General features: G+C 42.6%; 1 protein-coding gene across 1 annotated transcript in view; it reads right to left on the bottom strand.

Moving 5' to 3' along the window:
• The window catches only part of SH3RF1 (SH3 domain containing ring finger 1), a 73260-nt gene extending 58066 nt beyond the window's left edge, over positions 1 to 15194 (bottom strand). The window contains exons 1-2 of the mRNA XM_085222074.1: positions 15030 to 15194; positions 14000 to 14477 (exon numbers count right to left, since the gene is read on the bottom strand). Coding sequence (XP_085078200.1) covers positions 14000 to 14380 — 381 coding nt within the window. The 5' untranslated portion in view covers positions 14381 to 14477; positions 15030 to 15194. The remainder of the gene's footprint in view (positions 1 to 13999; positions 14478 to 15029) is intronic.
• Between the last annotated feature and the right edge of the window lie 1119 nt (positions 15195 to 16313).

Below are 16313 nucleotides of genomic sequence, written 5' to 3'. Positions count from 1 at the left end.
ACCCAGGACACAGAGATCTCACCTACAGCTCCCCTTTCTCCCCAGTCTGACTGAGCAAACCACCACATTCCGACAAGAATTTCCCATAGCCTCTATCGCAGCATTCAGAAAGATAGCAGAGCAGTCCTCTGGCTCTGTGGCCCAAGAACTCACTTGGAAATGGGGACAGTTGGGTTGAAATCCCTTTTCCAAAGGATGCTTTATTTTCACACAGCGGAGCAATTTCAACTTCAGTAAGAGACACCATAAATCTACATAACTGGGCTACTACTATCTCCACTATACATCTGCACAGGAAGTTAAATAGTGAACTGAAGATTGAGTTACGCTGATTTAGGTGATTCACTTAAGGTAGATTTAATGCATCCTGACAGAACGACAACACAGAAAGCACGGGACTTCTGTAAGCACCGCTGTTTTTTTCGGTGCCTTTTGAAAATACTGCGCACAAAGAAGACAAAAAGCAGAGCTAAAATGCAAAGTATTGGTTACATGCAGATCTGAATGGCCAGTCCTTGCTATCCTACCTCCAACAGAGAACTCAAAACACTGTTTACCAACACTCATAAAATCATGACTCTGTAAATAGTACAACCGATGGCTCACACACCTTACCACTGCAGGCTTAACCAGCACCTCCCGTGCTCTCTGGCTCCTGTGCATCTCTGCTTCCTTTTTCCCTTCTTACCCCCTCCCCAACTAAATATGGTTCTCCTCAGGCACTACTCAACAACCAGCCCGCTATCTTTATGCTCACTTGTATCAGGCCTCACAGAGTAGTTTCCCCTGCTGTACATTTACTGTGCTGATCAGCGCCCTGAGCAGCAGCTGCTGTTCTTTCAGGAACACCAACACCAGTGTCCCTTTAGTGAAGGGTATCTGCTGAATTTGTTAATTGTTACCACATCTGTTTTCATGGAAGCCATTAACACTCCTCTGCATTCCAACAGTTTATTTTCCAAAGCATAATTTAATAACAAAGTTCCAGTCTGCCTTTATATTCCTCAAGGTCTTGAAGCTACTGAAATAAAAATACAGTGAGTATTTACCTAAAACCACTTTGGATGCCTTTCTTCTAATAAACTTAACTTGCTGAATAGAAGAAAGAAATCCACAAAAGATTCCTCCTCGCACAGCACCAACCAGCTACTTCACTCACAGAGCAATGCACTCAGCTTGGGCTTCAGTATTTGACCCCTGGGCCCAAACCCAGAGCACCACAACGCCGCAGTGCTACTTCAAGTGAATCTAGGTTGGCATTCAGCTTGGTCTCCCTTTTTAAGTCAACAGACCATATTCTGCCAAAAGGTTTGTTGTACCCCTCTCCTTCTCCACTAAAGAAGGACCACACAGAAGATATGGAAACATATGGAGGATGAAAAAAAACACAACCAAATCAGAAGCTGGAAATGTGCTCTTCTTTTCTTTCTTCTGACTCCTTTTCTCCAAGCAAACAAGAAAACTCGTGCCAGCCCAGGTAATTCCTAAGCACACCTTTTCCAGTATTCTTGAGTTCAACAGATGAAGAACTGAAATTTGTGGCTTTACCACCTCTACAAGAACAGTGAGAATAGTTTATTAGTAATGAAGCTGCTATTTTCAGAATATTGTGAAGAATCTCAAAGTGCTTTAGAGACTTGTATTAAATAATCTTTTCAGTCCTATCAATTGTTATTCAGGTACGAAGTTCCTTCACCTTCAGCATGTGTTAGAACTGAAATATTCTAAAGCCACACAGCACGTGAAACTATTTCAAAATAAACAACACATGGCATTTTAAGGTAAAAATACATACATACCAGAGGAATACAGAGGACATATGAGTCAACATAATTCCCATTCTCACCTGTTGTCTACTCAGGTTTTCTACAGCAGCTTTTCTATTTCGATGCTCTTCAAAACCTTCCTAAAACATCAGGGCTACCTTTACAGTTTGTTTCTAGAGTACTTCCTCCTCCTCAGGTCTCAAGTTCAATTACAGCAAGTAAAGAGTCATCTGTTTGATCCAGTCTCCTCCCCCTCCATTTCTCCTCCAGTGTGTCCATCGCTGATGGATACACTGCTATATATTGATGCAGTTCGTATTCCTTCATCCCAATTCACAATCACCCCACTTTAATTGACCTTTCTGCTCTTTAGCACTCATTGGCACTGAAATTTCTCTTCTTATCAGATACCTCCACTCTGAAGTGTTCTTCCATTCCCCCAATGAAATGAGTGACCACCTTTGTGCTTCATTAGCTCCTCTGCTCGCCCAGTGCAAGGTCACTCTTGGCATCTCCCAGACCTGGCCAGCACCCCACATGTACTTCCCATGCTCCTGCTTCCACACTGTGGATGTGTCAGGCATAGATCCCATGGCTAGGCTGACTTCTTCCCCAGCATGTTTTTCCCAGCCCCTTTCTCTGGCTCCATAACCTACCCCCACAGCCCAATTCAGGAAATAGATGCAGCTTAAGTCTGACACACCTTGAAGAGCCAAAATTGAACAGATGTGCAGATTGTGGTGGTAGCAAATACCACATTATCTGCATTCCTGTTTCTAGAATTGTGATTTGTGGATTACCGATTGCCTGAAAGATTTACAAGATAGCTCATGAAACAACCACAAAGAAGGTTTTCATTTGCATACAGACAAAGGCAATGAAACAATCTTATTTTTATTTACCTTATTTTATATTGAAAATCTCTTGCAATGCAATAACTGCTTTGTGCTGTAAATGTAAAAGAAAGCACAGGAAAATTCTTTACCTTCCTCCTCCAACAAATAAGCAATAGACCTCTCAGTCTTTTCCTCTCATATTTATTCAGTGTGGTAGCTCATCTTATACTAAATAGCAGCTGAAACTGGCATTTCTCAACTTTCAAAAACCAGTGTAGACCCCAAGACTTATTTCAGGAAGGCCTATATGTCTTTTGAAAGATTATCTATTCATCTGCTTATTGACTATGCCTGTCCTGCTTAGACTGAAGATCTAAGAGGATTACAGAACCTAGTGGCAAGGCTGAAGGCTTGTTAACTTAATAAGGCTATGGATTTAAAACTGTGTTAAATTAAACAGGTTTCAAAAATGGTTTAACTCTGCTAGCGTGGATAAGATTTAAGAGTCTCCTTTCAGATCTTTATCTAGCTCATGAAAAAGACGACCACATGAGACAGCAGCACGCTGACACAAACAAGTGAAAGTCCTCGAGAAGTTTGTTTTCTTCTGGCAATCTCCAACCTTCAAAATAAAAGCTTCATCTTTTCTCCAAGGTGCATTACCAATTGCACCTTTACTCTGTTTAAAATAAGTTTCTAGAATAGCTACGCCCTATGCGTGCCAAGTCAGTTACCTGATCATCTCTGAATACTTCTAACATGTAAATCAGTCAGAAGTGTCTGCATTTTTCATACAAATAAAATATAAACTACATAACCTAAAGTAATAGAGCACACTAATGAAGAATAATTTAAAAGACCTGTTTCAAATTATTCAGCATTGATCCTCTCCCATCTCTGTGCAAGCAAGACTACGTTCCTTTAGTTCAGCAGTATGAAAGACTGGTAGGAGCGGGTACTTCTGTCTGTAACCAGAGCTTTTGAAATGCTTGTCTTGGAAAATTGTGCTTCACACAAGATAAAACAGTGCTTTTGTTCTTCAAAAACCTTTCTAATGTCCATGTGAATTTTCAAAGTCTAGGTACTGAAAAGGAATTCAAGAGAGGTAATATATACGTCTTTCCTTTATTAAAAGGGGAATAGTTACTTCATCTTACTGTAATGTCAATGACATGAACAAAATTAGTTTTATTAATGAAAATACATTACAGAATGAGGAAAGTGTTCCACTGCTTCTGAGTGCTTCAGCTGTGAGGAAGTTCAACAAAACATTCGCTGGTGTCAGACTTCACTCATACCAAAAATTAAGACTGCTGTGCAACACTGACAGCACTTGCTCTTAAGAGGAGAAGGATATTTGTATTAATTTTTTTAAGCACCTTTCAAATGCTCACCTGTAATCCAAAATACATTTATGATATATAGTTTACTTCCCAACTTGAAATTATCAAGCTATACTTCACACACTTACAGAAAGTAGAAATGGACAACCCACACTTAGCTCTAAAGAAACGGAGTAAGAACAGTTAAACTCCCCCTCTAAGACCTTCCATTTCAAAAGCTAACAAGTGACACTACATCCATACATTTATACCACATTTTAAAACTTCTGCTTGGAAGGCAGAATTTATCAGTACAGTTTTAAACCCAATTACTGTGTGAAAGAAATAGCATATAAATGCATCCAAGGGAATCACGTACCCATTTTGAGGATGAGACACACAGGCTGTTTTTATACTTCCAAGTTTAAGCATTTACAGTGCAGATGGAAAAACAAAAATTAATCAAGGGTCACCTGAGACAGAGAAGACCCAGCCAATAAATTCAATTACTTCAAACTCTGAAGTGTTGACATTCCTGTGCTACAAAAACCTCATGCTGGATAATAAAAATCACATGCTTGAGTGTCACATAAGCGTCAAATGAGCGTCACAATCATAAGCTCATAAGGGTACACTGGTAAGTGATTTCCACAATGGATTGCTCATGTTTGCCACAATTGATTTTCACCTACCTAGCAGCTCAGATTCCCACCTTAGCAATGGTGTCTGTAAATGGAACACGAAGAGTTCCGCTGAACTGTGGTGTAACATTTTCCCTTCAGCTGTACAGTCCAAACATGCATGTTTCCACAGAACTCTGAACGGCATTTTGAAGTTATGCATATAGGCATCAGATCGTGGAATCACTGAATGGTTTGGGTTGGAAGGGACATTAAAGATCGTTCAGTTCCAACACCTCTGCAGTGAGCTGGGTTGCCAGCTGTTAGATCACGAAGACAAAGAATTCCAAATGCTGAACTCAGCTTATGTGAAGTGATTATGCAGTATCTCCAGAACGATGACCAGCTCATCTGTAGCCTCAACTGGATCTCAGCAGAACTAAAATGTTTTGGTTTTGATCGAGTTTCTTTTTATGTTTTTTTGGTTGTTTTTGCTTTTTTTTTTTTTTAGCTGTTGTTTTGGCTTTATTTCTTAAAGAAGTGACTCATCCTGTCAGGAAATTACATGGCAATTTGTTAATACCAAAACACAACTCTGTACAGCTGCTAAACGAAAGAGTAGAACAGACATTTGTTTTTATTGGCATTTTAGCACTGCACTGATAATGACAAGTATTTTATCTCCTTTAGAGAAAGATATGGAATACTGCAGAGACCATTCTGTTCCTTTTTTTTTTTTTTTGCTCTCCATGTTAGCATCAGCAAGCCAGAACGCCATACAGACTGACCTGTCCTTCACAGGTAGAATGTACACATCTCACATTCATTGCTGTAACCAGGAAGCCATAGAGAAGCCACAGAGATCTGTGCAAACAGGATTACGGTGTCCTTAGCCTCCCCCCTCTCACCCAGTCTAATCCCCTCTCTGCACCATTTAAAGTTTCTGACTCATGGAAGAGACAACAGTATTACTTATCTGCTTAGGGAGTACTTTTAAGAAAACTGAAGATGATTATATGCATACGCTTTAGAAAAACACCTGAGTCCTGATAATTTCCTGACTTTAGGAGGATGGAGAAGAGAAAGAGACGACTTAACTGCTCACCTCTGTGCTGACCAAACCAGCTAGGGGCCCAACCTATACGCAGTCCAAGCAGTACCTACAGGATGAGCACAAATGAAAGCAGTGACTCAAGCACAATGCAGCAAGGCTTTCACTGGGATGATGCCCCCAGCCCAATGATCAAACATGACAACTGGGGTATTTTAAAAGAAAAGCAAAGAAATTAGCATAATACAACTGACCCAAGAATTCACTGTTGATTTTCCAAGATGAAGCTTTTCTGCCTAGAAGAGAGGCATCTGGTTGGGACTTAGACATAACAGATGCACACTTCCCTTTGTGTAAGAAGGGTAATGTGTGGACAGAGCTGACCAGGTGATATTTCAGCTTCAATTACTGAGACACATTTTTATCCACACCAAGATACACGCACAGCCAGTGATAAAAAGGAGAAGGCACTCATTTCACAACTGAAGGAGGCTAATCAACATAGCAGCACTAACCTATGCTTTATAGTCCTCGTTCATTCAGTAGGTAATCATAAACACCATGCGAGTTTCTGCAGTCCAGACACATCAGAGTATCTTTTTTCCTTGTTGCTTATTTTATTTTCCTTAAGTTTGACACAGGCCAGGGGAAGTTGGACAGGAAAGGGAAGCAAGATATGTTTTCTTTTTCTTTGGAAGAAGTACACTACATAAGATCAGAGATCATGTGGTTGAATAAAGGACAACGATGGAGCCAAAGGAAGAAGCTAAGCATATGATACAAAGAAGGCACTGCAATGGGAAGTCCTCTGAAAGACAAACAAGTGAAGAGAAGAATTCTAAGTTTTATTAGTACAGCTGCAGTTTTAGGAATGCAGAGAACAGCAGGCCTACATGTACGTGTAAAATGAGGAAGAGGAAATACCACCTAAAAACCATTTCACTCAGGTAAAGGAGAGGGATGAAGAAAGATTTCTTGCTGAGCCCCATTTTAATCACCCCCTCTAGCTTCTCCTACCTTACAGTGCATCTACTAAGCCACAGAATTAGAGACACCAATCATAAAAAAGCTCAGCAAAATGCTGAAAGACACGCAGCAATAGTACTACTGCGACTTCTATTTTTAAATTAGAACCTGGACCATCTATGTAAAGCAATTGTATAATTGTATTTGTACTGATTTCTATGGTAATAAAGAGAAAAAGAAGATTTTTATATCATTTAAAAAAAAAAAAAAGACTGCTGCCCTTCATAAACCTATTAAAAATACAGGCTTTAAGCTTCTTTTTTGTGCAGAAGTTTATGTTTTCCCGAATGATCAAAGCAATAACCTGTAAATAGCCAAGTTAGAGTGCAAAAAAAAAAAAAAGACACTATAATATCACTGTAAGTTTTAAACATATCTACAGTGATGGAGGAATACCAATATTAAATCAGGAAATGAAAGGAAATTAAGACAGGCCCTCCTCTTCCTGAAGAGAAAAAAATTACAGATATGCCACTCTGAAGGTAATGCCTCATTTATTTCCACGGAAACTACGACAGATACGAAGAGCACAATAACACTATTTGATAAGGGAACTCCCAGCTGCAAAACACTACTTTTTAAACACAGTCACTACCATTAGTTATGCATTTTTGCCAGCCAAGAAGAAAAGCCTACATGCTGTGCTTGTGAAAAAAAAAAAATGTGCACCAGCAGAGCTGGCCCAGTGTCACAGCTGCTATCACAGCGGTGTTGCTAGGAAAATGTTGCTCACACAGTCCATCTTTCATTGGCCTGGAAGCCAGAAGGCACCAAATCTGGACTACACAGTAGGTGTGGTAGGACAGTACAGCCAATACAGGCAATGTACACTACTGTTTTGAAACTGCTATGTTGTTCCTGTGTTGCAATAGAGAGGTTCTCGTCTCTGGCCTGACTCTGGAAGTCTGAGTCTTCAGCTTAGTCAGCATCACAATCAGATGATGTCAGAGCTCACGGTTTGTCCAGGTTCCAGGAAATCCATAAGGATCACCCCTTTCCAATCCCAGAAGACAGTGCACATCACCTTACACACAGAGGGCAGCACCTTGAACTTTTTCCACTGATGGGGAATTCACACCAATCCTCAGACTGCAATTTTAACTCCATCTCACAGACACAACACCACATCTTGTCACCAGTAATGATGTCAACGGGTGCCATTTTTTCCTGCATGGAGGAATTCAATGACACACCTTTGTTTCATACGCACTTCTACGTCAGACACCATTCTGTTAGGCTGTCCTGCTACCGTCTGTCACACAGAAACAAAACAGACCAGAATATTGGTGAGAAGTCTCTGCTGCCATACCACCATCTGCCCCCGGTGTCGTGGGCCAACATCATAAATAGGAGGCATTACTTTCAGAGCAGCCCTCACACACTCAACACTACTATGAACATGCAAAAATGTAAGAGAGCGACAAAACCAGAAGATTTAAGGGCCAAATAAACACTGCGGATTTGTTTTTGAGTTTGGTTTGGTGTTGGTTTTTTTTTTAGGTCAAGCTACTTCAAAACCTAATTAGGTATAATAAAGGAACCATAGCAGTTTCTCACCTATTTCGTCAAGCAGATTACTGTTAGCTTGCAGAGAAAGACTGCTATCAAAGTTCAAAGCATGGAATTAAATATTTCAGCGCTAGCAGTGTCATTCACATTAGATATTCTCTTTTCATTCCTTTCAAAATACACTCACGTCTACACACAAGTCTTCCAGTCAGATACAAATTTCCCAAGATAAAGAATGGAACACCAGCTTCCAGCTATTTTTAAGCATCTCAGTGAAGAAAAGGCAGATATTTACGTGGCTATCAAACACCCAAATACAAAAGGAAATCCTTTTTACAAATCAACACTAGGCACTGGACCATCTCTGGTCCAGGAAATGGATTATCAACAGCTCTTCAGTAATCTGGAAGTCAACTATTTAGTGAGTGCACTGTGGTATCTACTGACCTCAGCTGAGACTGTGGACCCATTGTAAAACACTATACATCCATCCAAAATAAAAAGTCAATCCTTGCCCTATAGAGTACACAGTTTAAATACCAGCTCAGACAAAGGACGTACTATCAGTCATATCTGCAGATGGGAAACAGAGGCACAAAGGGCTGTGGATGACTTGGCTCAAGGTTATAACAGACATCTGTGGGAAAGCCAGGAACTGAGCCCGGAAGCATTGACTCCTAGCCCAGTATTTTCAGATAGAGACAATTCTTCCTATTGCTCGTCCTCCTTCTCTCTACTTAATTAGTTATCTAGCAGCCAGACACATTAATAAAGAGATCATCTGCTATCCTTCTATATTCATAATCTCCGTTAAATTTTTATCTGGCTTAACAAGGCATAAAGAAGGCTTACAAAGAAGTAATTAAAATGGTACAAGCAATTGTAGATGTAAAATCAAAATCTGTTGTTTCAGAAAGCGTGAGAGGCAACAGAAGTGCATGTGCATGTTTTAGAGAGACTTCTCAAAATATTTCCTAATCATGTCTGCCAAATACAAACGAGCACCTCTCCCTGCAGTCAGCACAGCAAGCCCCTCTGAGTTGCACCTTGCCTCTTCCTACTTTTCTAAGGAAGGACACATGCAGAAATGTGATTCAAACTGCACAGACAACAGTAAACTGTTCTTAAAAAAAAAAAAAAAGGAAGCAGATTTGGTACAAATACAGACACCAAAAATCAAGCACTGCCAGGTAATGAGTTCCTAACTTATCAGCACAAATACCAGGCATGAAACTAACTGCATGTTTCTAAAACAGTGGATTTTTTCTAAGAGGAACACTTTACAACCTGGTCTATCATCACAATAGGGGCCTCTTCCAAGTGTCCTATTGGTAAACATCTGCATTTCTGAGTACTGTTTTGTTCTGAGCAGATTTTAAACACATGTTCCATTCAACATCTGCTGTTATGCGTGGTCAAAACCCCAAGTGGACCTCATGTTTATTTTCAATCCTTTGTTAAAGTTGCAGATCTATGTATAGCACATTTGCAATCCCACTGTTTTCTTCTGACATAAACAAAGACTTGCCAAGGTATCAGCTGACCAGTGAGCACCATGCCTACAGCTGCAACACTCACTTGAGCTCCCTGCAGGTCCACGAATCCTGCCCAAAAGTCCAGCTGTGTAGGCTGCCAGCACGGCCTCTTTTCCTTCAGAGCTCTTGAGCACAAAGGAAACCTGACTGCCAACACCACCCATCAAATCTGACAGATAAACAGGTCACACTTCCCAGGCCCTACCAGAAAAGAAGGCAGCCCATCATACCTGCTGCCCAAAGCTGAGCACCCAGTTCAGACACAACCACTGGGAAAAGACAGTCTGGATCTCTCTCTTCTCCTTCTTGGCCTTACAGCTGCTTCAGCAGTTCCTATTAGAATGCAATGTTTGCTGCTGTAGTAACAACACGGAGTTTAAGCTCTGACTGTTAAAATCTTAAACCTGGGGTACTGTTTGAACCTGGGGTACACTCACATGAGAATGGAAGCGTGGGGTCACAACACAATGCCAGACAGCCACGTATTCATTAGTAGAAGCCTGTGGAATAAGATTTTGTTTGCGGGCTTCTTTTCTCCTCAGTTTAGAAGATATCTCAAACAGCTGAGATGTTAGTGGTTAAGAAAAATGGAATGCACAGAGCAAGAATTTATTAAAGAAATGAGAAAGCCCCTTCAGCACCTTAAGTGAGCTTCCTAAGAGCCTGTAATGTTCCTTTACCTTCTTGTTTCAAAGAAACATTACCATCTGTGGTGAAGACTCTGCTTTTAAGATGAAAATGAAGAAAAAAAGGAAAGAGCTTTATGACTGACTGTTCCAATTTCTGCACTGTAAGATTTCTCTATAACATTTCTCACTCAGATTACACCATCATTCAGCATAAGCATCAACTCCATCAGGCTTGGCCAATTTTTGAGCTATTCATACTTTTTCTTCTGGGAAGGAAAAACATTTTAATCTCTCACTTATCTGTTGCCTGGACCAAGTTTAGGCAAAATAGATGAAAGGGTTGAAAGGGACCTCAAGGATCGTGAATCTTCAAACCCCTGCCACATGCAGGGCCACCAACTTCCTCATTTAATACTAAACCAGGCTGCCCAGGGCCCCATCCAACCTGGCTTTGAGCACCTCCAGGGATGGAGCATCCACAACCTCTCTGGGCAGCTTTCAGACCATCTAGGCAGCTCCATTCAAGATTCTGTGGAAAAGACAGCCCTAACTTTGTTAACTATTCAGACCATAAATAAACTAGCAGGAAAACGTATAGCTTTTTTCCCCCTTGAATTTGTACTGCCCAAGACATACACGTCTACCAACTTAAAACCTATCCTCTGCTACAGCAATTAGAACATTCTCCAGCACCTCCTAACTTATGCCCACAGCTGGGTTTAAGCCTCCAGCAATAAGCATGCCCTCGTAAATCTGCCATAAGGAACTTAAGATAATACCTGCCTGACATACCTTGTGGAAGTGACAAGATGCATAATAAGAGCAGAAATTTAAAAGCAAGCATCTTCAAATGTTCACACGCTCCTTTTAAGAAAGCAAACTGTTCACACAGCCCCTCACAGTAGACCAAAATAGTTTGTTGCTCCTGATGACCAGACCCAGGCAGATCCAACAGCATGCTGCACTTCTTAAAGCTCTGTCCAACTGCCAAACTAGCTGAAAGTTTTCACTTAAAAAGGCACCAAATTATTGTCCACACCAAGAAGAAAAAGGTCAACCGCTACTTGATCTCCCAGGCAAGCTGGTTACTCAGAACATCAGAGCTGGGCACCCAGCTAAGGCAACTTCCATCAGGCATAGCACTGTGCTGCCTTTGTCCAACTGGCAGCCAGGGAAAGGTGCAGAGGGCTTTCTGCATCAAGACAGAAGGGAACACATACAGGTTAAGAACTCATACAGGTTACAGAAAGAAACAGGGCGACTGCAGAGGGAGGAATATGAGGTGCAAGTAACATTAACCTCCATCACCCCCAGCTTTATTAGATTTAAGGCACAAGGAATCATTTGTTTGTTTATTGCCATGTGTCACCACATAGACTCAGAGAATGCAATATAGGTAGAACTCTAAAACAACAGGGCTGGCAGTCTCATAGCCATTGATACAGTTCAGGAAATGGCGTTGCAGTACATGCTGAATTAACCTTTTCTCTCAACTATAGCATCCTCTGAAAGGGCGTTTCTGAGTTTAGTATTACTTCAGGGTATAAGCAGAATGTTTATGACTTGACAGCCTTCATCCACATTCACTTCATTTAACGTAACAGCAACTTTCATTTATTAGTTCCCCTTCAGCAAAATTAGTTCAGGAAATCTGACTCTGCCAGTCATCCAGAAACAGATTTTCCTCCCCAGCTCCCAGAGAAGAACAGTATTTGAAACCATCTTGATGCTATAGTTCACAAAACAAATACAACATTCACTTCAACCGTCCATTAAACTGGCATTTTGTCTTCTGAACTTTATTTTTTTAAACACTTTAACGTAGAAAAAGGAAATACTGTTCCTTTATCCCCATTATGAGCCTCAGAGTAGGCTCATTCTTAGAAGCATTGCCCTCCTCATTAAAAGAAGGCTCTGGACAAAGTGGACAGAGGATGAGAGATCATCTTTCCTCTCTCCCAAAGGAAAGAAGACACAAGAATGCCTGTGTTACTCTAAACAGCTTTGAAGCTCCAGAAACAAAGACTTATTCAGACTTACTGTAAAACACTGACATCTACCACTAGCAGACACAGAGTATCAATTAATTACAGGAGGAATCCACATGGTCAGAATTTTAATGGCACATGGTATAGAACAGCTCATGAATTGAAGCAACATTCCATACGTTATCACTTTCTACTCTGTACAACATCTGGAAATGTAAGCATTCCACAATATCCTGTTGTGCAACATCGGAAAAGAATATTCCATATTCCATTTTAATATTTTTCTAGTGAGGCTTTGAGAAACTCCGGTGTGCACTCACTTGCATGTGCACTACATTCCTACACCACAAGTCTTCTCCTCCAAAAAGGCATCCCTGAAAACACACAACCATACAAAAACAAGTTATATGGATATTTTTGCTTTATTTTGAGTTGAAGAGCTTCTGAAAACACAAGATGTCATAGCAAACTCCTTAAGGTTATGGAGGAGACCAGATGATTGGTTTTGATTCTGCTGGTGTTTCTTTACAGAACTTTTTTTTAAGGCTTAGCTTCTGAAACAGAAGTACATGACCTCTTCTCCCTTACCAACATATACACACAGATCAAAACTCATTAGCAGGAAGCAGCATGACATTCATCACTGTTATATTCTAGAGAGAAGAACCTAATGAGATTACCCAGCAGCTAAAACAACACAATCTAATGGAGGAACACCTGTGCTTGAAATTCTCATGCAAACTTAAGAAGATGTTTTAGAGATGCCAGTCATGTTTATTTATCTCCAGAAGTATTTATAAGCTTTTCCTCATTTGGTAAGTAAACAAAAACATTCAGATGTACTTGAAGATAGACTAGTCTTGCCAAATACACGTTTAAACCCTCTCCTTGAAACTCCATAGGACATTTTGCTAAACTCAGCAAGAAGGAAAAAACATGAGTCGTTAAGAAATTGCACTTCCATCATGGGAACTCAGGACAGGCAACATCCCCAGGTGGGCAGCAGGACCCTTCAGAGAAGCCAATCTGCCTTGCTGTTAAGACGTAACAGAGCAAGGTCGGTAGTCTTGTAAATGGATATTTCCTGATAAGGACTCTAGAGTGGATAACCATAAACAAGGCCACTGCAGTCTCAATTATAAAGCACAACAAAGTTCACAGGTTGCATGAATCTCGTGAAGGAACCAGAGCATAGGCTTAAGACAATGTTTGCCAATTACAGCACACAGATTGTTCTAATTGCTTAAAAAAATACTTTCAAGAAGAAAAGGACTGACAGGATGAGGACTGAAAGGACAAACGAACTTACCAGACCATGGCAATTCACAGATCTCTTCTTTTTCAAAGTCAAAGCCTAGCTCTTTAGAAGCCAAAGGCAAAACTTTCATCATCCTCAACACGAACTTCACTTCCCTCCCATTTTTAATACTCATCGTACCTACTTTGCAGGAAGTGTACAGATAACCAGAAAGGGCAAGAGCCAAAGTAAGATCTCCAGTATGAAAGTATTATACCTAACTCATCAATATTTACACAGCAATAAACCATCACCGATAAGAGAACTGATGCTAGACATCCGCAACAACTGTCCAAAATAATTTGTTTTGCCACATTTACTACCTACTGACCAATCTTATCCTGAAACAAAGGCAAATAACATTTTGAAGCCGTGAGGAAAAGGATTGCAACAAAATATATCACATTCCCTCCTACTTACCCTAACAGGAGGGCTCCGTGCTTGCACCCTTTGCTGTTGCCCAGCCTGAGAGCTCTGCAGGTCCTTGGATCCGCAATTAGCGGTGATGGGGACCCTTAAATTATTTGCACCCCCCATCCCACCAACAGTGCCAGGCTTCCGCGGCCGCTGTTTGATGCCATCCAGTAGTCTAACAAGCAAAATGTTGCTCGGAAGTTCATCAACACTGCAGTCCACTAAAGTCCTGCACTCCGGGCAGCGAAGCTCATTCCGAGAGCTCACGATACCCAGCAGGCAGCGTTTGCAGAACGTGTGTTGGCAAGGCAAGACTTTCGCCGAGGCATCGAGGCGCTCCAAGCACACAGGGCACTCCAACAGATCCAGCAGAGCTGATTCATCCATTTTCTTCGCAGCGCTTAACCAAAAAACCGAATCTTCACAGTGCGTTTTGAGGATTCCAGGGCTATCATGTTACATCCATTCCTCTTCTGGCTGCGCTCTGAAATTTTTTGAGGGAGAAAGGCATTAGGAAGCTTGAAAAAGACTCACCGGGTCCACTTTCCCTTAAGATATACCTACAACGAGCCAAACGTTGCACCTCTAGACTCTAATCCAATGCTGCGTATTCAATATAGGAAAGGAACCTCGAAATAGCACTAAATAACAACCACAGCCTACATTTAGGCACCCGATTAGTACAAATACCACGGCAAACATTAACAGCCGGGGGTTCGAATCCGAGCCGTCGGCAATCGGTTGTACCTCGGGCAGCGCCGCCGGGCGGGAGGGAGGGAAGGAGAGCGGGAGGCGCGGCGCCCAGGGCGGCCGCCAGAGCTGCGGAGCCGCGGCGCGAACTTGCGAGCCCTCGCGGTCCGCCGGCCCGCCCCAACCTGCGCCGGGCCGCACCTCCATGTTACTCCGCCGCTTCTCACCCCGCTCGGCGCCCCTCCCCGCCCGTTCCCCCACTTCAGCCCCGGCCGGGCCCGATCGCGGGGAGCGGCCCTCGGGACGGGAGCCGTCACGCCGCTTCAGCCGCCCCGCGGCCTCTCACCGTGCGTCGCCGGCCCCGCTTTGTTCCCGCGAGGAGCCGCCGACCCCGCCGGCGCCTCTCCCGCCGCGGCAGCGCCGAGGCTGCCGGCCCCTCCCGCCCGCCGCGCTGGGCTGACGCGGGGAGCGGCTCCGCCCCGCCCGGCACCGCCCCGCCGAGGGGGCCGCGGCGGCGAGGCGGCTCCCCTTCAGCGGCTGCGCCACCCTCGCGGGTGGAGCCGCCCCATTACGGCCGCCCCTTCCTCCTCCTTCGCCAGGTGCCGAGGAGCTGGAAGCCGGCCAGTCAAACCCTGTGTTTGTCACGTTCAGCGTCTCTTTTGCTGCAGACTGGGAAAGGAAATGATCGGGAGGTTTCCCTGCTTGGGTTCACCAGACGCACCTGTTGTCACTTCACTGAGTTCTGCGTGCAGATGAAGGCCTTTATTCAGAGGTTGCACAGTTTATAAGAGTGCCTCTGGGTTGCTTCCTGTGGAAATCGCATTCTGTGACTGTTAGGAGGTTTTGTTTTGTTTTTTTTTTTTTTCCCTAGTAGAAACAGCAAAAGTTATAAATATATGCAGCTCATTAAGAAATAAGGCCTCCTCCCCCATGCGTTCTGGAGGTTAGGGAAACTGATACAGATGGGGCTCTGCTCTGTCTGTGCTTTGCAGGGAGCACTGTAACGTAAATAGAAGGGTATGAACAGCTGATACTTTGGAGTATTGCCACATCTCGCAGCATTCCTCCATCATTCACGGCCACTACAGGAAGAATTATCAGTTCTGGCTGAATCGAAACAGAAACCCATCTCACAAGTCGATGCCACTTTCTGCCATGGTCTTTCCAAAAGACCTCATCAAGGCTGTGTGGTAACAGTTTGCTTCTCGCCCTTCCAGCACTGTGCTGTTCTGTAAGCAACCCAGTTATTGTTGTCTGAGCTCAGTTTGTTGCCTCAGGAATGCAAAGTGTCTACTAAAACAATGAAAGCATTTAGATGGCAGGTGAGGCACCAGGGAAGGAAGATGAAAGTTCAGAGTGGGATAAAAAGATTAGCTTTTTATCAGGGTTGGCCTTTGGTAATGTTTCATATAAAGTCTGTAAAATATTACATGTGTTTGAGTATACTGGCCAGAGCAATAAACGCTCTGAAGAGCGTCAGATGAACACGTTACTTACTGAGTTAATTTTCAAACAAATGTGATCTACGTGCAAAACAGTGGGTAGGCATGCTGGTGTACGGCACTGCCCTCTTATGGATGAAGTGTTAGGCTCTACCTGGCCAGAGCAGGCCAAAAGAATTCCCACTGCA

The sequence above is a fragment of the Meleagris gallopavo genome, chromosome 4 (genome assembly GCF_905368555.1).
Source record: "Meleagris gallopavo chromosome 4, MGAL_WU_HG_1.1, whole genome shotgun sequence".
Lineage (NCBI taxonomy): Eukaryota > Metazoa > Chordata > Aves > Galliformes > Phasianidae > Meleagris > Meleagris gallopavo.
This window is presented reverse-complemented; position numbering and strand designations above follow the sequence as displayed.